Source organism: Perissodus microlepis, chromosome 11, assembly GCF_051167445.1.
Source record: "Perissodus microlepis isolate ML-2025 ecotype Zambia chromosome 11, ASM5116744v1, whole genome shotgun sequence".
NCBI classification, from domain to species: Eukaryota; Metazoa; Chordata; class Actinopteri; order Cichliformes; family Cichlidae; genus Perissodus; species Perissodus microlepis.
In genome coordinates this window covers 28459459-28480929 of record NC_140471.1, presented here as the reverse complement: position 1 = coordinate 28480929, position 21471 = coordinate 28459459, and the positions used below count along the sequence as shown (strand labels likewise).

Sequence of the window (21471 nt, the reverse complement as noted above, 5' to 3'; positions counted from 1 at the left end):
TGGTTGGTTTGGTGACCATTATCCATTTTGATGTATAGACTTGCAGTTTAACTGTCACTGCGCTTTAATTTGTAAAGTTTTTCTTTTAATTAAAAAACAACTACTTTGAGATTTATCCCATTGTCTTTTTTGCACTACTCAGAAGAGGCTGTCCTCCTGCTGACAAAAAAGCAACTATGTAACTTTTACTCTGAGTAAATTTTAAATGAGCTACTTTTTAGTTTTACTTGAGTAAATTTTTAGACAGGTAATTTTACTTGTACTTGAGTAAAATTTCAGCAAAGTAATAGTACTTTTACTTGAGTAAAATATTTTAGTACTCTTTCCACCTCTGAGTAACACATTATTGTAATCACATTACATTTTTCAGTAAACTCGTATTTAATGCATTGCTGTAATAAATTAAATAATCACACTACAATTACAATTATGTTGTTACTTGCATTACAAAGGTTTTTCAGTTATCTGCATGCCAGATGGATATAAAAAAAATAATACAATAAAATGTGCTTTTTTTCTTCTTGTGCATTTGTGCTGCAATAGGTCAATTTCAGTTTGTGTGCCAGAAGGAGGAAAATTATGGAGAGATCTACACTTTTAAGAAAAGTAACTGGGAATGTGTAATAGGTTACTTTCTTTGAGTAACAACCCCAACACTTTATCCAGAACTGTGCTACATATTCAAAAATTATCTGACTGCAGTAAAATGGACTCTCATATGCTTTAAATTGTTTTCATTGTATGTTTTGTTTCAGTTACCATGTCATTAAGTTCTATTCATGCACTTCTATTTGTAGAATAACCCACCCTAACCCCATCTTTTTGTTACACCATGACTAGGCTGTTCTCTAAGTGAACATTATGTAATCTAAAACAAGAAGTTCTTCTGAAACTAAAGATCATTGTTGTTGTGTCCCTCATCGTCAGACTTCCTGGAAACTTGTGATGTCATTCAATGCGTTTAAAAAGTGACACAGCAAAGATAACCGTGTGAAACTCTCTAGCCCTGCCCCTTCTGCAATTTAAGTAAGTGCTAGACAAATATGAGAAACCTTTACCCCAGTCAGAGAAAAACCTACTTGATACACTTGTTGCTCAGGGATTTTTTTTTTTTTCATTTGGCTTCAACAGTCACATGGTCCGAAGGAAGAACTGGCTTGACTTTGGAATGTAATGATCTCAGATCTGTGTGTGAATTTCCATTTTCAAAAAAGGAGATACACTCAGCAACTCCCCAAAACACAATAATACTCCGATTTATCAGAGTCACGAGAGAGAGAGAGAGAGAGCATCTGATACAAAGAAAACATTCTGGAAACTTGAGAAGATGAGTGATGACAGTAAAATTTCAACCCCCTGAGAGCGAATCCTCTCCAAAACAGGGCAGTCAAAGACAGAGAGAATAAACAGGATCAACCGCTTAAAGCTGAGGGACTTGGCTTTTCTTATGTTAGATTTTATTGTGTGATACTCTGTGCTGTTTCACTCTAGTAAAACAGTTAAAGGTTAATAAATATTATGTATACATGGATCTTTTTGTCAAATTCAGATGTATGCTTGTTTTTGTACTTCAAAATTTATTTTTTATGATCATATAAATAGTAAACATCTGATATAATGTATGTTTTGTATACTAGTCACTCATTTTACACATAGTTTTACTTTTAAGTTTTAATTTAATTTTTGGTAATGAATTAATTTAAGAAACAAAAAATCTGAAGAGCCACCTGGGAGCCAAAAGAGCTGAGCTATTAGAAGAAGCTGGTAAGTCACTAGTGAAACCCGTCACAAAAAGGTATAGAGTGCTGCAAGAAAAATCGGCCTTGCAATTTTGTTGGTTGCTAGCAGATTCCTGCAGTCATGTGATAGTTTGATTTTATCATTAAGCTGATCATCAAGAGCAGAATAGGTATTAAACAAGTCCTTCTGAAAGTTTTGATTTAAATAACTTAATGATGGGGACGTTTTAGACTAGAGCTTGTTTTTCGGATCTATGCCACACAAAGTTTGATGGCAAAGGGGAAGTGGACCTTATCAGCTGGAGCATTTCAGCCAAAATACTGCCAGAGGTGTCATACAGATTATAGTTTGTATTTTCTAGTTTTACCTTTTGTTTTTATTTAGTAAGTTTCAGAAAAAAAAATACATAAACTAATAATCGTATCTGTTTACCAGTTTTACAAAATCGTTTCAGTTAGTTTATATATTTTAAAGTCTATTTTGATTTTTTAATTTCAATCAACTAAAATGTAATTTCACTTATTTGCATCTAGTTTGAGTTATTAATTTAGTAAACTATACCATTATATATAGCGTTATAGTTTACTATAACTCTGGACAGCATTGATTTGAAGTTTAAAGACATTTCACAACATCAACTGTTAAAGTCCACGATAGCATATGACCTTAAGGACATTTCATGTAAGATTTAAACTTCCAGTTTATCAAATATCAATTTGCCAAGCACAAGCAGATGGATGTTTGTGTACTTTTTGACATTCTTTAGATGTTTGAAATTTGCATGTACAATTAGCAACCCCTTCATAAAAATTACATGTGTTTGTCCTTGCTTCTCTTCAGTAGCTCTAGCTAACTGAGCATGTTTTACTGTTTTTTGGTCTCACTGCTTTAAAATACAAATTACTCTCTATATCCTTGTTCCAAGAATTTTGAATTTATTTGACTGCAGTAAAAGAAAGTCTTATGTGCTATAAATTATTTTCACTGTATTTGGATTTTATATTGGCATTATTTTTGTTGTTTATTTTTGTTGTTGTTGTTTTGTTGTTGTTGGTTTTTTTTTTTTTTTTTTTTACAGTCCATGCACTCCTGTTTGTAGATGATCTCACTGTAAGACTATATAAATAATAAAATAATTTTACATTTTGTGCGGAGTGTAGGTAAGTTAACGAGTAAACATTAAAGCCCCTCTTGTCGTCACACAATGACTAGGCTATTCTTTAAGTGAACACTGAGTAATTTAAACTGGTTCTTCTGAAACTAAAGACCATTGTTATCGTCTGCCTTGTGTTCCAGACTACCTGGAAACATGTAATTCACGAGCCAAAGAATTTCATTACAGGTAAATGTGGCTACACTGTTTATCTGTACATGACAACAAAACTTGAAACTTGAGACTTCAATACGCATAACTTTCTCTAATCAAACAGGCAGATCGTGAGGAGTGCCTCAGACTCAAGTCGCCGCAAGAATGGAACTAAACGGCTGAGAGATCAGTCGCAAGATCACAACAATTTTTTCATTAAGTCCATCTCTGCTGAACTGTAATCTAAAAACCACACGGTCCATTACCTGCTAAACATCGTGAAAAAACAACATTTTCTATATTTGAGTGGCATGCCTGCATATGTTTTTATTGTAATTCCAAAACTCAATCTACCTATTACTTCTTGTTTGTTCAAAAACATCACATGAGAAGAGCACCAGTATGGGAATCAGGACCCCACAAATCAGTATTCAGAAAAGGAGACTAATAATGTATTTTATTGGCGAGAAATAAACGAAGCAAATGTTCACCATTCAAACCATTAAAATGATTATCATATGAAATAAAAATTGGAATAATGTGAACTGAGCTTTTCAGCTGAGCTTAGGATCCAATGCTAAGACTTACCCTTAACGCATACATGTTGACCTACTAAATGGTAAAGTAAAATAATAGGGACCCCTTTTCCCCCACAATGAATGAAATCATTGTTTAAAAACTGAATTTTGTATTTACTCGCAAGTGGCATATGTATGCCAACATATAAGACTGCAACATATGATATTTGGCAAAAAAAAACTGTAGAATTTGTGTACTTTTTTCAAATTTTCAACTTAATTTTTTTCAAATGAAATTTAACAAAAACGTTCCTGTTAATAAAGTAGAATAAAGGAGTAAAAATGGAAGTTTCACAGGAAAGATGAAATATTTATACTGTAAACAATTTTCAGTAGTACGAGTATTTTTAAATAGGAGGCAAAAGGCTGTCAACCACCTACAATCCCATCTTAGGATATTTCCTCAACCACCCCCAGGACCATCTCCAAGGGGGACGATCCCTTTTAGAGATTTTTACCCTGAACTCTCTGCCAGGTTTTATAACTGCTGAAGCGTTTTCTGATTTGTGTGTGTATAGCTGTTAGTTTAGTTTGTTGACCTTAGTAGTTGTATAGTTTGTTTGCTTCATGTTGTGATTTTTTCTTTTTTTTCCCCCTTTTTTCTTCTTTATGTTTCTTTATTGAATCTTTGTTGCAATGAAGATGAAAGGGAGGAAGTAAAATAATAGAGTTGATATTTTGATTTCTCTACATGCATGACAGCTGTGACTGGGAATTTCTTTAAATTTGGCTGCAACAGTCATGCAGACTAGAAGGTATTTTTTTGGCTTTGAGTAATCAGAGTCACTCAAATCTGTTCCACTCTCATGAATATTTCAAGAAGAAGATACATTCTGCAATTCTCAAATACAATGACATTAATCAGGTTAACATCTCATTTATAGTTATATACTGTAAGCCTATATAAATAATAAAATAACTTTACATTTTGTGTGGAGTGCAGGTAAGTCAGCAAGTAAACATTTTTAAAGACATTTAAGCCCCTCTTGTCATGATACAGTGACTAGGCTATTCTTTAAGTGGACATTGAGTAATTGTGTGGATGCTTTAAGCATCCACACTATTGAGTTCCTCTTGGGACTTCCGTACACTTTTTGGCACTTAACTACTTCCACAATTTTCAGCCGATTTTCACCGTTCAAATTTTAAACTATTCTGCTATTTCTGCTAATGTGTGCTATGACTTTTGGTATTTTTCACTATCATACTTTTTAAAATATTAAGCTTAATTTGTCCCATTGAAATGAATGGGAAACTTCTGCAATTCTGCTAAAATTTTCTTGTTTTTGAAACTTAACTACTTCCTCATATTTTCACGTAGAACAACCATTCAAACTTTAAAATGTTCTCAAATTATTGGGCTATTCAGGTATAAATCAGCTTTTTCAAATCTTTTACCGTTTTACTTTTATGCCTCTTAAAGTTTTCAGTTGCAAAATTGTGATTTTTCACAAAATACATGCGTTGTTATGGTTGCTATGCACTTGGCTTCCAGTGTGCCACTGAAGGTTTTGCAGTCTTCTCTTCATGTCCGAACAACTTCTTGCTACTTGTTCAATTTTCACTCAACTTCCACAAATTATACATCAAAACGTAGGTATTTTTGCTGGCTTTCCGAAAATGTCACTATCATTGTTGTGGGATTTATAGAATTTTGGCAAATCTCCTCAGACCAACACAAAGTCGCAAAACTCTCCATAGAAAGTCAATGGAGAGCTTGTTCAAAATCACCACTTGATTTCTGTAATGAGAGGCATATTCGAATCGTCATATCTCCTTAACGAAGTGAAGTTAAGACATAAGGCTTGTCCCAGTATATCTTCAGACACTCCTGACGCTCACAATTCAAGAATTATTTTCTCACCTATTACCGTTCTGAAATGAGTTAGACTTGTTTGAGGGTAGGAAATTCGTCCTTCGCTCAGATTTCTTCAGATTTCAAACTCTGGAAATGAACCACTTTTTTCTCTCGTCATATCTTTTTGATGGATTTCCACAGAGACCTGAAAATTTCCATGACTGTTCACCAAAGCCTGCTGTCTCTTACGGTGAAAGAATGATATCGATACTCCAAATAGGTTTAGAGTTACAAAGCGTTGTTTGAGGGCAGGTCAAGGCAGTTTTTGCTTCGCCTCTACTCAGTTATGGTGCATTAGAAGTCAAATATCTTTAATAATTCATATTTTAATGATAAATTGTCAACACTGGAAGATTCCCCCATCTCTTCTGAACAAAACGGTGTAAGAATGACCGTTCTAGCCCCTACGGTTAGGAAATTATGGTCATTTGTTTGAGGGGAGTCGTCATTATGAGAAATAAACTGCAAAAATCCTGTGTCTCTCTGTGCTGCGTGCACCTGTTTTGGCGGGAAAAAGTACACAGCCTCTCTGATTGGTGGATTCAAATTCAGCAGCTCCCAGGCTTTGACCTAGAAACTTACTTCTCTCCCCCTGTGTGTGTGTGACAGAGAGAGAGAGAGAAAGCCTTTTTATGGGATGATCTCATTGTAAGATTCAAATTCAATATATTTAGACTGGTTGACTGAATTGGATCTTGTGTGTGTCTCTCTCTGTGCATGTGTGTTTCCTTATGTGTACATATTTGTGATTGTGTGGCTGTTATATATTTTTTTGATTTAACAAGTATATTTGAGGGACCCTCAGCATGTTCAGCATTTTTTCAGCTGTCCATTTTGCTTTTCCAATTTTTCTGTTTAAGTTATTACTATTGTGCTAAATCATACTATTTCTGCTATTTTATAAGATTTGTGCCAAATATAGTATTTCTGATTAATTATAGTTTTTCTACCAAATCATAGTACAGTATTTTTGCTTTTTATAGGATTTTTATAGGATATTTATATTGCTTAATATAGTATTTCTGCTTTTTATAGTATTTGTGCTTAATATAGTATTTCTGCTAAATTATAGTATTTCTTCTTTTTATAGTATTTGTGCTAAAACATAGTATTTCTACTAAATGTAGTATTTATGCTTAATCATACTATTTCTATATATTTCTGCCAGGTCCCCAGGCAGCCAATCCTCTGTGAGGACTGAGACATTCAAATTTTCAAATCAGGGCCTGCACGGCTTCCCAGCCAGCCAATCATATATGTGGGCTGAGGCATTCAAATTTGCATATTGGGGAATTCGTGGCTTCTAAGTCAACAAGTCATCCATGTCATATATCTCTAAAAATTCATATTTTAATGATAAATTGTCAACACTTGAAGATTCCCCAATCTCTTCTGAACAAAACGGTGTAAGAATGACCGTTCTAGCCCCTACGGTTAGGAAATTATGGTCATTTGTTTGAGGGGAGTCGTCACTATGAGAAATAGACTGCAAAAATCCTGTGTCTCTCTGTGCTGCGTGCACCTGTTTTGGTGGGAAAAAGTGCACAGGCTCTCTGATTGGTGGATTCAAATTCAGCAGCTCCCAGCCTGCTTGACTGAGCTAGAAACTTACTTCTCTCACCCTGTGTGTGTGTGTGTGTGTGTGTGTGTGTAACAGAGAGAGAGAGAGAGAGAGAGAGACCCACTTTAGGGCAGCATCTCATTGTTGGAAAAACATATAATATATTCAGACTGGTTGACTGGCATAGACCCTCTGTGTGTCTCTCTCTCTGTGCATTTGTGTATACATATTTGATTTTATGTGTATCTGTTGGCTGTTCCTTCTTGTTTTTTAATTTATTTTTATTTCTTTATTTTTTTTTCACAGGTGAACAACAATTAGTTTTGAGGGAACTTAACCATGTTGTTTTTTTTTTCATCTTGCCATTTTACTTTTCCAATATTTCTACTTCAGTTATTACTATTCTGCTCAATCATAGTATTTGTTCTAAATCATTGTTATTATGCTATATTGTAGTATTTAAGCTAAATCAAAGTATTTCTACTATATTATATTTTTCTTTCTAAATATAGCATTTCTGCTATATAATTGTATTTCTGCTATGTTATACTATTTGTGCTAAACCAGAGTATTTGTGCTAAAACATAGTATTAATTTAAAATTACAATATTCATAGTTCATCACAGTGTCTCTGGTAAATCAAAGTATTTCTGCTATGTTGTACTATTTTTCTAAATCATAGTGTTTCTGTAATGTTTAAGTATTTTTGGCTAAATATATTCTTTCTGTTATCTTATACTATTTATCCTAAATTCTTGTATTTTTGAGAAGTTATCATGTTTCTGGTAAGTTACAATATTTCTGCTAAGTTCTGCTATGCTATTGCATTTCTGCCAAGTATTATGTTTCCTCTAAGATATTGCAGGTCTGCTGAGTTATTCCATTTTAGCAAAGTTCCTTTGCTTCTGCAAAGTTTTTACAATTTCTGCAACTTTTCAGCCTTTTCAGCTAGTTTTTGCTGACAGCTTCAGCTTTAAAGCATCCACACTGCATTTTCGCAGGAAATGCAAATTTTTCTAGTTTAAACTGGTTCTTCTGAAACTAAAGATCATTGTTTTGTCTACCTTGTGTTCCAGAGTATCTGGAAATGTGTAATGCCATTCAATGTGCCTAAACAGTCACACAGCAAAAATAATCATGACAAACTATTGAGTTTTACCCTTCTGCCAACTGAGTCAGTGCTGGACAAATATGAGCAAACTTTGCCCCAGACACAGAATAAAATAACTCACATATTTGCTCCTCTCCATATCCAACAGCTGTGATTGGAAATTTCTTACAATATGTCATTTATAGTTACTGATTGGATTTATTTGATTTTTGTGTGCGAGTGTCATTGTGACATCACATTCGTTCCAAGGAAGGTACACATATAAAGTGCTGGCACTGAATCCAATACAATGAATGCATTGTATTGCATTGTATAACAGGAACTAAAATAGTGAAATATAACTTTCTCTAATCAAACAGACAGATTGTGCGGTACCTCAGAGTCAGGTTGCCACAAGAATGTAACTAAATGACAGCAAGATCAGTTTCTACTTGCAAGATCACAACAATTTCTTCATTTAGTCCATCTCTGCTAAACTGTGATCAAAGAACCACAGGGACCATTACCTGCTAAACATCATGAAACAGTGTTTTCTATATTTAAGTGGCATGCTTGCATATGTTTTCATTGCCATGCCAAAACTCAATTTATCTATTACTTCTTATTTGTTCAAAACACCACATTAGATGAGAGTGCCAGTATGAGAAGCAGAACCCACAAAGCATTACTCAGAAAAGGAGAGTAATAAAATCTTTTATTGGCTATTCAAACCATTAAAATGATTCTCATATGAAATAAAAATTTGAATAATGTGAGCTGATTGTTTTAGCTTAACTTCTTACCAAATGCTAAGACTTACCCTTAACACATACACTTTTTTCCTGCTTGGCCTTGAAGCTGGCAGATTACACATGATCCTGGAGAAAAATTTGTGTTTTAAATGATGCAGATGTGAAGAAATTTGGAATCAATTACATTTTCTTATAACATCTTAGGACAAGTTAAGAATACATTTTATGTAAATGAAAACAAACTTAACAGTAAACTGTTCAAATTAGAACAGTTATGAATACCTTTATTTAATTTTTTTGTTTATCTTTTGCTTCGCTTTGCAATTTTATCTCTTTTATTTTTTATCTCTACATACACGACAGCTGTGACTGTGAAGTCAAATTTCAAACTTCAAATTTGGCTGCAACAGTCACGCAGACTAAGAGATGAATTGGTTTGACTTTGGTGTCCAGTGATCACGATCACTGTGACCTCAGACCTCTTCCACTCTTGTGAATATTCAGCATTTGGAGAAGTCTATTCCTAGTATGGTTACTCCTCGTAGATGCAGTCACATGTTGTTAAAGCCAATGAAAGATCTGAATGTCATGTTCAGGTGATAAGTATTTAATGTCATGAGGGCTTTTGTGTATTGTTTGGACAGCGTTAAAAATTTTCCTTTCCCAAGCGAAACTCCCCAAACAACAAACGCAGCAGTAAAACAGGCTGGCCCACTGGTCCTAGCATCATATATAAACCCACAGGCTCTGTCTGTAAACATACACAGATGGGGGAAAATTCTCGCAGTGAAAAAGCAAGCTGGTCAACCAACGTGGTAAGAAATTTTTTTTATTTAATTTTAAAACATTTTTTAGTTATTATAATTTGTTTTTGTATTATGTAAAAAAAAACCTTCAGTTTGTTCCCTCACTTGCTATAGTGTTGTTATTTTTTTAACCATTTTTTTTTTTGTTGTAGACCTACAAATACAAAGCGGAGGTAATTTTCACTTTTTTCCCTCAGAAACTGCTGACATGAAACTCGAGTTGCTTGTTGTGGTGGCTGTGGCAGTTCTGCTGCCCAGTTTTTCTGAGAGCCGGATCGTTTCCAAATGCGAGCTCAGAGAAAAGCTCGGTAAAATGCTTGATCTGCCCAGGAGACTGAAGGAAAGAACGTTGGCAACAGGTGAGCTCAAATGTGCTTTGGGTACTTAGCAAAGAATCTTCATAACCTTCAGAGTCAAAGTACAAATCACTTTGGTGCTCATGAAAATCAGGATCGAAGCTGTACCTTAGCGGTACAAAATTATTTAAGTTGACTGCTGCTTGATTCTTCTTCTATATTTGAGGAAAACATTAATTGCATTTGATATATCTGATGACTTTACTTACTGTTTACTTTAAACATGCAAATACAGAATCGGTAATAAAGCTTTATCTTAGCTGCAAATACTTTGTGAAGTAATATTAGCAACATGCAATTTTTCTATTTAAATGTCTTTATCAACTGCATCAATAATGTAATTGTAAAGTGAAAATTTTCTACAACACAAAGGATAATAACTGGAAAAAGTAGCCACCAAAGTAAAACCATTCTTGTCCTTGTTTGTGGACATGAATGGTTTGTTGCAGTTATCTGTGAAGTACAAAGGAGGTCTGATCTGAACACCAAGTTAGTTAAGTCATTTGGCAAGTGCATCCCTACCACACCAAACCCAGCGGTGGTCACAACCCCCTCCACAAGCGGAGGCAACAATACGATCACTGGAGCAGCCACAGTGACAAACACCAATTCAACAACCATAGACCTGACCAGCACCACTACTGCTACTACTAACACTATAACTACTGCCAACTCCACCATCAGCTCAGGGAACACAACCTTTGTGTCAAACAGCACAAGTGGCGTGAAAAGACGAAGGCGGGATGCTGATTCACACAGTGAGAAGGAGAAAAAGTTTAGTGAAGAGGAGCACAAGGATGACAGTGAAATGGAAGACGAGGATAAAACGAGCAGTGAGGACGATGACGAATCCAAAAACCTTTACGGGCTCTTCCAGCTGTCTGACAGAGAGTTCTGTGATTCGGGATTATGTCCATCCAAAAATATGTGCCATGCCTCCTGCACAGGTGAGTCCTTGCAAACAAGCAAACACAGATTTACTGTTTAAATGTTGCTTTTTTATTGTGTATGTTAAAAATGGTTTCTTTTTTCCTTGCAGCTTTTACTGATGATGACATAACTGATGATATTGCTTGTGTTGTCGAGACTGGTTACTGGAAGTAAGTTTCTGGAAAGCACAACACAAATAGGTCAGATAAATAACCAAAGCTTTGAAAAAATGTCATATTATTGTGTGATACATTAATTTGCTGATTTATTCATAATATCTATATACTGAAAAACAGCTCAAAAATTCAGTAAAGTGTTGGGCCAGAATCACATCTCCAAAGCATTTAGTCTTTAACACTGCTGCAAGGATTGAACACCATTATTGTGTTGCCTAATAACTGCCTTTTGTTTTAATCAAACAGGGAGATCATGAAAAGTGCCTCGAAGTCATGTCGTCGCACCAGGGATTTCTTTGAGGAATGTGACTAAATGGCTGTGAGATCTTGGTTGCTACAATTTCCTAATGAGATCCACCTTCCGTGAGCTGTGATTGAGGAAACGCATGTTCCATTACCAACCAAACAGCGTTTTTTTTTTTTGTTTGTTTGTTTGGTGGATCATTCAGTAACCGTTGCTTTGTACCTGTATGTTTTAATAGTAATGCCAATAGACCTAATCAGCCCTCAAATTCCTACAAAATAATGATTACTTTTTCAAAAGTCTAAAACTCAACGCTTTACATCTATTTCTTTTCTTTCAATAAATATTGACTTGCAGCATCTCTGTGTTTGTGTTATTATATATTTATAGTACTTTTAATAGTAATGACAAAACTGCTTCAATCTCATGAAGACTACCCGTTGCTTCACGTTTATTTAACACCACGACATGTGCACCACCATATGAAAAATAACCCTGAAAGCATGAGGGATAAAATTTTGCTCCAACCAGGAGACTTAAAAAAGGTATTTCATTAACCAGAAATAAACCAAGCAATTGCTGTGCAAACCATTAAAATTATTCTCATATGAAATAAAAATGGATTAAACTGAGATATTTATACAGTAAAACCTCAGGACCAAATGTTAAGACTTACTGTTAACACATATATTCCTTTTTTCCTGTTTGTCCTTGAAGTTGGCAGATTATAAAGGACCTCTTTCCATGTGTTTCAGCTCCTATTTACACTTTGCCTCAGGTGACCTTTCTGAATGAGATATTCCACTTTGGACCCTATAGTAGTAATTATAGTAAATAGTCTAGTTCTTTTAAAATCCTTTTCTACTTTGACTGAGCACTCACGTATAATTCACTCATTCCCACACACTGTCATAAAGTGACTTTTTCCCTAAGTACTTTCTATCTGGCATTCACGTACTTATCAGCATTCAGTATCTTGCTTAAGCATACCTTGGCATGAACACTTCAGCAACCAGGGATTGAACAACAAACCTTTCAAGTGTTTCTTCCTCATAATTTTGGGGAGTTAAACCATCAGTTTCTTTGTTTAAGTTTTAAAATGTTCACTTTCTTTTAGTGCATTCTTACTTTACTTTCCCTTTGTGTTCTTTTTTTCTTTTTTTTGTGATAATAATGAAAAAGAGAAGGAAGAGTCTCTGTTCCTTCCTGATTCCTCTGCATATAAATAATAATAATAATAATAATAATAATGTTGTAATTGAAGATCATTTTCCAGTTAAAATTAGTGAACCATTTAAAACATGGGGGAGGGGGGCGGGGTATATAATTTCTGACAAGCTGGCAAAACTCATCATTTAGAGGAAAATAGTGTATATAGTGCAGCAACAACCGCCCGTGCAATTCTTTTGGTCATTAGCAGATTGATGTGATAGATGTTATCATTAAGCTGATCATCAAGAGTTGAACGGCATTTGAAGGTATTTAATTTTTCTCATGTCAAGGAAAAGTAAAATAATAATAATCCTTTTGGGTGCGTTGACTTGACCCATATGGAAAAGAAATATTAAAGACTTATATGATTTACTCATGAAAGTGGCCACTTTCTCATTACTTTCATATATTGTTTTAGTAAGTGCCCAAAACATACAAGTTTCATTTATATAATTTTTTAAGGGATCTTATATCTGTTTTCACTCTTGTATGCTTTTCATACAAGTTTCACACAAGACAGATACAAACTTTATAAGATCTATCTCTAGATCTCTTTACATTTATATTTCCATATGGGGATGTTCAAGTCAATGAAAGCAGTGAAAGTCAGATATTGGATGATTCAATGCTAAATGGGCCAGGTAAAATAATGTAATCCATAATCAATTGCATAACAATAATCAAAACTACATTTGTGTGTTCTTTCATCATCATTAAAAGATTTCCTGTGTCTCAAGGGAAACTCCCCATACAACAAAGGCAGCAGTGAAACAGGCTTGTCCAGTGCTAAAAGCCATCACATATAAATGCACTGGCTCTATCTGCAAACATACAGAGACAGCAATTTCTTTCAGTTAACAGTCGATCAAGTGGCCCAACGTGGTAAGTAAGTATTTTCTACATTTATAATTGCAATTTTTTCGTCATATTATGTAAAAAAACATTTGTTTCTGTACTTTTTCTGTCAATATTGTTTTTTAACCAGCAATTTCACTGTAGACTATAATCAAATGAATGGGTTCTGCATATAAAGAAAAGGTTCTGCAATTAAACCAGATAAATACTCCTTCATAGCCTAAAAACAAAATCTTGCATCTTGGCAACCATTTTTCAGCTCATCTCTTACAAAAATAGACCTTAGAACAAAGTCTTGCAAAATTCTTTTACTTAATGAAAATGTATTTTATTTAAAAAGACATCACAACAATCGTTTCATGACAGAAAGTACTGATATGAAGCTCACGTTGCTTGTCCGGGAGACAGGGGGAAAGAGGCAACAGGTGAGCTTAAATGTGGTGCATGCATAGCAGCATGTAATGTGGAGAACAAAAATGAACACAAAAATGCCAGATTAACACAAAATGAATGTGTGCTTTTAAGAAATAACTACAAAGAGCTTCATATAAAAGATAGAGCAGTCTCTCTCAGGCTCCTTCAGTGTTCATTTCGCTCTTGTGAAGGGATGCTGGAGAACCTAGACCAGTTTGTCTGTTCACTTGTCTGTTCATCTGGCATACAATGAGATAAAGATTTATGGTCCCAGTGACTGAAAAACAATAGTCCCTAAAGTAAAACTAAAGGCACATACATTTTGAAGGTAGCTCATTTGTCTCTGTCACTGTTGTCTTTTTATGTATTTTGGAGGTTGACGGAAGACGACTCTTATCACCTTTTTAATCTTTTCTTTCTTCCTTGTTTGTTGCAGTTATCTGTGAAGTGGACAGGATGTCTCATCTGAACACAGACTTGGTCAAGTCGTTTGGCAACTGCATCCCTGCCACACCAAAGCCAACAGCCCCCGCCGCAACAGGAGCCAACGAAATGACCAATGGAGCAGTCACACCACCAAACACCAATTCAACATCCACTGACCTGACCAATACCACTGCTACTGACCCTATTAACTCAACTATCATCGCAATGAACTCCACCTTTGGGTCAAACAGCACAGGTGGTGTAAAAAGACAAAGGCGGCCGCTCACTCAGGTAGACATGAGAAGAACAAGTTTAGTGGGGAGGAGAGTGATGACAGCGAAATGGAAGACGAGGATGAAACAAGTAGTGAGGAGGATGACTAATCCAAAGGCCTTTACGGACTCTTCCAGCTGTCTGACAGAAAGTTCTGTGATTCGGGATTATGCCCATCCAAAAATATGTGCCATGCCTCCTGTAAAGGTGAGTCATTGTTGCAGAAGGAAATTGACATTACTTATTTAAGTGTTGCTTTTAAAAATGATGGCATATTAAAAATTTATTATTTTTTTCCTTGCAGCCTTCACTGACGATGACATAACTGATGATATTGCTTGTGTTATCCAGACTGGTTACTGGAGGTAAGTTTCTGGAAAGCACAACACACACAGGTCAGATAAATAACTGAAACTTATGTGGTGCATTCACTGTAAATGTACTGTAAAACAGTACCATCATTAGTCACCAGCACAGCTTCAGTGCTCTGTTTCATTCCATCCTTAACTTTGCTGTACAGACTGAACACCATTGTTCCCACAATATTCCTTGATTTGATCCTTTGATGATGGAAGTAGAGAATTCTCTGTGAGATGCTGGTTAGGCTTTATAAAAGGAATCAGGATACGTTTCTGTGTATGAAATTAATCACACTGAAAACTCATGTGTGCAGGTTTAGCTCACTGTTTAGAGCAGTGGTCTCCAATCCCAGTCCCTGCAGGTTGTAGATGTGTCCTTGATCCATCACAGCTGATTCAAATGGATAAATTACCTCCTCAACATGTCTTGAAGTTCTCCAGAGGCCTGGTAATGACCTAATCATTTGATTCAGGTGTGTTGACCCAGGGTGAGATCTAAAACCTGCAGGACACCGGCCCTCGTGGACTGGGATTGGGGACCCCTGGTTTAGAGCATGTAATTCATGTGCAATATGGCCAATGCAGAGGCCTGGGTTTGAATCTGTCCCAGGATCAATTATTGCATGTCCTTTGTCCATAAAGTGTATTTAAAACAAACAACTTAATTTAAAGAGACTAAAATAGAGAAATACAACAAAATAGTGTTGTCTAATTACTTCCTTTTGTTCTAATCAAACAGGGACATCATGGACAGAGCCTCAGAGTCATGTCGTCACACAGGGAATTTCTTCAAAGAATGTGACTTTGTGAGATCACGGTTTCTACTTGCAGGATCACGTAAGTTTCTTCACCAGATCCATCTCCACTGAGCTGTGATTGAGGAACTGCATGCTCCATTTTCTACAGTGCAGCAGTGTTTTGTTTGTTTGGTGCACTGATCTTTCAATAACAGCTTGTATCTGCATGTTTCAATGGTAATGTCAAGTGATGTAATCAGCCCTCAGAATCCTATGAAAAAAAATGTTTGTTTTTTCAAAAGCCTAAAACTCAGCACTTTACATCTGGTATTTGTCTTTCAATAAATATTGCTTCACATCATCTCTATGTGAGTGTGTGCTTAAATCCAAAACGCAACAGCTTCAATCTTATAAAGCTTGCCTATTACTTCCTATTTATTCAAAAGCATCACATGACAAACCATGCTTCGTAAAACGTTGTTGCAACCAAATGACTAAAAAAAAAAAAAAAAAAATCTTTTAACAAATGAACCAAGCAATCACTCACGACAAAAACCATTAAAATGGTTCTCATATGAAATAAAACTGGAATAATGTGAGGTATTTAGAAAGAAAAGCTCTTTGTGAGTATTTTGGACCAAATGGTAAAAATCACATTTAACACATTCTGTTGACGTTGGCAGATTAAAAACCATCCCTTCCCACCTAACCTACATGTACACCTAACCTCAGGTGACCTCAGTGACTTAAATTATGGATTATGGTGGGGTTAGTCTAAATAAGGTTTCATTTGATGGCCACCTGATCCATACCTTTTTTTTTTTTTTACACTTTGGCCATCATTGTAACAACAGTGTGGTTTGCAAGTCTGGTTACAAAGACGTTTCACAACATGAAACAAGCAGAGAACTTGAGAAGAATATCATGTACAGATCCACTATTTTATTCATAAAATAAAATTAATGAAGACATTTCATATACAATTTTAATTTCCAGTTCATTCCAGTTCTGTTTCACTGAGTGAATGGGTTAAATGCAGAGTGGAATTTCCCCACGAGGATTAATAAAGTATACATTATTATCATCATTATTATTATTAAATATCACTTTGCTAAGCATGTTTTATAGGCCGATGGATTGTCATCCAAAGAGCATAAAAATAGTTAAAATAATAGACATTTGTGGATGTGTCTGGAAAACTACTTTTGAAATTATTTGCCACTCTATAAAAAGTAGCTACATTTATCTTTGTTTTCACTCGGTAGCTCTAGCTAAGCAAGGCAAGTTTTCCTGGTACTTTTGGTCTCTTTCTGTTCTGTCTTGAGTTGTCTGTATCAGTCTCTCACTGCTGATGTGACTGTGAATGCAAGAAGATAATTCTTTGTCAGAAATTTTGGAAGCATAAGCACAAATGGGGAATATTTCAGAAATGCACCTCACAGTTTCTGAGAAGACTGAGCAGATATCAGCTTGTATGCTGACATGGTTTCGAAACAGTGGGGGTGGGAGTGGCACTAAAACTAATATTAACAAAACAGGCTGCTTTAAGGCATGACTTACCTTTTATAACCTTGTGCCAAATATTTACATTTGATTTGATTGCAATACAATTGACTCCCAGGTGCAGCATAGTGTTGCAGAGGTAAATAGTTGAGTAAACATTTTTAAAGACACTTAAGACCCTGATTTCGTCACACCGTAACAAGGCTATTGTTTAGGTGGACATTGGAGCTGGTTCTTCTGAAACTAAATATCATTGTTATTGTGTCCCTTGTGTTTCAGACTTCTTGGAAGCTTGTGCTGTCATTCAGTGTGTTTAGGTAGTGACACAGCAAAAATAACCACGGCAAACTACTTAGACCAACCCCTTCTGAAATCTGTGTTAGACTGGAAAACTTTGGGAAAACTTTGCCCCAGAAAGAGAATAATATACCTGATATGTTTGTTCCTCTGCATAGACAACAGCTGTAACTGGGAATTTCCCCAAATTCTGAATTAATAGGAGATTCAAGGAGATGTCTCTACAGCTTTCTAATAGACAAATATACTAAAGTGTATTAGGGTCATGTTTCCTGATCTGCCCGTGAATAATCCCTCTGGTTTATGTTATTTGATATTCAAGTCAAGGAAAGATTTAAACATCATGCTCCGATCATAAGTATTTTGGCATGTGGGCTTTTGTGTATGAAATACATGCTGATCGGCGTTTCTGCCGCAAGTCCCATCTCTCTTGCTTGTTTATCTCCCACTTTGCGCCAGAAAGAGGAAACTAGCGGAGGTCGCGTTAAACAACAGAAGCACCTTTAAACTTGATCAGCTGTTGTTAGAATGTATTTAATATTAATTTCTAGTATCAGCTGATGTTTGCTGGAACCACAGCCGTAAAAGCTGCTGGTCATGATATTGGTTTCGATATGTGGTGAGAGGGAAACATGAAGATGAAACCAGGAGATGTCCTTACTGAATCATCAGATCTGAACAGCTGATGGAGAAACAGGTTGACCTTTTAGGCGACATGAATGAGTTGAAGGCAAGTTATGAACTGTTTCTGAGAGACAAATAGCTGGTAACTGTGCAGGGCTGGATCTAGCAAAGTTTTGCCAGGGGGGCAGGTAGGGTGTTAACAGGGAAAGGGGGACAAAAGATACATTTCTTTCTTATTCTCATTTAAAATTTCTAGCTTTTAACAAATAATTATCTGAATCTTACAACCAAAGTTTTCATCTGATGTCAAATAATTTGACAAGTTTATTTTTTTTTTTTCAGGGTCCCAACTTAATTTCTTCAGAAGTAAGTACTGTATATGATGCCAGTATTTTCCCATATTTATTTATACATATATTCATACATATTTTCTAGATACTGTACCAGTACTGTGTATAAAATGCCATCAAAAAGTCAAGTTTTATTCTTTCTCACCTGTCTTTCTGTCTCCTTTCACTTTTTAAAGGTTGCATGTTAGAAAAAATATTTTGCCCTGCCAGGCTGTTTATTGATGTGGTAAATAAATAGTTTATGAAAATATCACTAAATCTGCCATTTATTATTTTTAATATTCAGTAATGGTCATGTCTCACCTCTAGTCTTCTCTGTCTTAATTTCAGGTTTCCACCATAGATAGTTCAGGAGGTTAACTCAACCAAGCAGTCTTTGGGTTTCGGCTAAGTACTGTTTAGAATACCAGAATATGGAGGATGGTGTAGGTTTAAGTTTATTAGATTGATACATATATACCAACAACACAGTGTACATCATTGTCACAACAACATTTGTTTTCATTCAAAGGCTTTATGGTTTTTCCTATAATACCTGGTGGGCTAGTCAAAATGCTCTGGCTGATTTTTTTGTCCCAGTCCAGCCCTGCTCAAAGCACTTTATATTGTAAGGTGAAGGCCCTACATGACAAAGGCACACTGTGGAAGAGATTTATAATACCTAATAATTAAATGCAGAGAGCTGTTTAGACACAAGGTGAATGAGAAAGGTGACTGAAATAAAACATGGGAATCCCCTAGCAGCCTAGTCCTATTGCAGCATAATAAGGGAGGGTCAGGGTCAACTATATGCTTTGAGTAAAAGGAAAGTTTTAAGCCCAATCTTAAAAGCAGAGAGAGTGTGTGTTCCCAAACTAAAATCTGACCCTCTTCCACAGAAGAGGGGCTTGAAAGCTGAAGGCTCCCACCTCTGCAACAGGCTAGATACTGCATTTCTAATATGGTTAGGGCCTAATTCCATACAGAACTTATCATATGCACTCAACTTTCACCTTAAAACACTACAAAGTTTCCCCCAGGTGCACGCCTGAACTACAGCTTAAACTAGCACCCACTGTTAATCAGTTGTGCTACTTTCGGTCATTATGCAAATGTTTATAAAGCTGGAGAAATCTGCAGTCAGCTGAGACTGAAGAAGTCACTTGGATGAGTGATGAAATATTTATCCCACTGCATATGTTATGTCCAGATGACATACAACAGAATCCACTTTTTGGGATTTCCTTACCTGGATGATTAACATGCAACAAGACACAAGTGCCATAATTAATTCCTCTTTTGCCACTGCTGCTGTTCATGTATCTCTTAAAATAACCTCTATCACCCCCTATTCTTAAAAAAAAAAAAAAAAAACTGGTCTAAATCCCAGCAACCCTTACAATGTTAGGCTCATTTCCAACCCTCAATTTTCATGTAGGTCTAAAATTCCAGCATCCACAGTATAATCCCAACACCAGCCAAACTTAATTAATGTTAACCAATATGAGCCATTTCAGACCGTTTTCTATTCAAGACACAATGCTTAATCAGCTTTTATTAAAATCACCAATAACCTCTTCCTCTCATCTGATGCTGGCCTTCTCACTGTCTTAGTCCTACTCACTGCGTTTGACACTGTCTTTCATTCTCTTCTGTTAGAACAACTGGCTTAATATATCTCTTTGTTTGTTCAAGATAACACTGTCTGCGGTCCATTACCCTATGTTACACATTGTGTTTCTCAGGGATTAGTGCCGGGGCAACTGCAATTTATAATTTAACTCCTTGCTCTTGGAGATATATTTTGGTATATGGTTTTCTCATTTCATCTAAAGTTTTCAATCAACTAAGAACCTTTTTTTTTTTTTTTTTTTTTTTTTTTTTATCTTAATTTTTTTTTTATAAATATAAAGCTAAGTCTGGTTTTAGATCTTGCCATAGTACTGAAACTGCTGTTGCATCACATTTTAAGTTTAAACAGTATGGTGTGAAGTGAAATAACTGCAACTAAGCTGTTTGAGGCTCCTGGAAAAATGAAAACCAAACTCCACAGAAGAGGAAAAGGAGGACATTATTAATACTGTAGTAGTGTTGTGTAAGGAATGGCTGACTGGGCCCTTATAGGATTATAAAGAAGCAGTAGCTCAAAAACTACACAGATTGGTTTCTGGCCTTCCCTGGCTATTAGATTCCCTGCCTATATTGATAAAGGTGTTTGTTGCCACAACAATCCACCTTCATTCCCCTGCTTGGGCCCCATGTCTAGGATGAGGGCTGCTAGGCGCACAGCTGCCTCTGTGCCCACATCAGCTAACACCAGGTCCCAGGCACAGAATGTTTTATTCCCTATCTCAGCTGTTGCTACACCCTAAACAGAGAGTAACCCAGAGCCAGAAGATCCAGAGTCTAAGCAACGTTCACCCATTCCATATCCAATTGTAAGGGCGGCCAGGGCCCAGCCTCCAGAGTTGGCTGTGAGCAGTGTGTAGCACCAGCTTGAATCCTGAATGTCCCAAGAAAATGCTGTAATTAGTCCCAGGCATCATAGATGTCAATAGATCCTGGATCCTCTTCTTGCACTAGAGCAGGGGTGGGCAACTCCAGGCCTCGGTGGCCGGTGTCCTGCAGGTTTTAGATGTGTCCTTGATCCAACACAGCTGATTCAAATGGATAAATTACCTCCACAACATGTCTTGTAATTCTCCAGAGGCCTGGTAATGAACTAATCATGTGATTCAGGTGTGATTCAGGGTGATATCTGAAACCTGCAGGACACCGGCCCTCGAGGCCTGGAGTTGCCCACCCCTGCACTAGAGCTGAGGGGAGCTGAGCCCAAAATACAGAATCACAAACAGAGACATTTAGGTCCAGCCGGAAAATGACAGCTGAAACAAAGAATTAAATACAAACAAAATGGCCATGAACAGGGGCCAGATTCCTAAAATTAAGAAGGCCTGCGAGTATCAATACTAAACAGACAGAAAACCAAACAACAACAGGACTAAACACAAAGGCATTTCCACTGTAATGAGAAACCAGAAAACT

General features: G+C 36.1%; 1 protein-coding gene and 2 pseudogenes across 2 annotated transcripts in view; all 3 read left to right on the top strand.

Moving 5' to 3' along the window:
* Positions 1-21471, top strand: part of LOC146378108 (sialic acid-binding Ig-like lectin 14) — a 70005-nt pseudogene that overhangs the window by 14875 nt on the left and 33659 nt on the right. The window lies entirely within an intron of this gene.
* Positions 9899-11703, top strand: LOC146378111 (uncharacterized). The gene is made up of 4 exons (XM_084944939.1): positions 9899-10050; positions 10497-10994; positions 11087-11147; positions 11400-11703. Exons 1-4 carry the CDS (start codon positions 9900-9902, stop codon positions 11464-11466), a joined length of 777 nt encoding a protein of 258 aa, XP_084801065.1. The 5' UTR covers position 9899; the 3' UTR covers positions 11467-11703.
* On the top strand, positions 13235-20915 carry LOC146378110 (uncharacterized; annotated as a pseudogene).

Excerpts from the sequence above, each read along its gene's own strand:
- LOC146378111 (XM_084944939.1), top strand. The coding sequence starts at position 9,900 with ATGAAACTCGAGTTGCTTGTTGTGGTGGCTGTGGCAGTTCTGCTGCCC. Across the intron at positions 10,051-10,496 it reads GGAAAGAACGTTGGCAACAG|TTATCTGTGAAGTACAAAGG; the intron begins GTGAGCTCAAAT and ends GGTTTGTTGCAG. Across the intron at positions 11,148-11,399 it reads GTCGAGACTGGTTACTGGAA|GGAGATCATGAAAAGTGCCT; the intron begins GTAAGTTTCTGG and ends TTAATCAAACAG.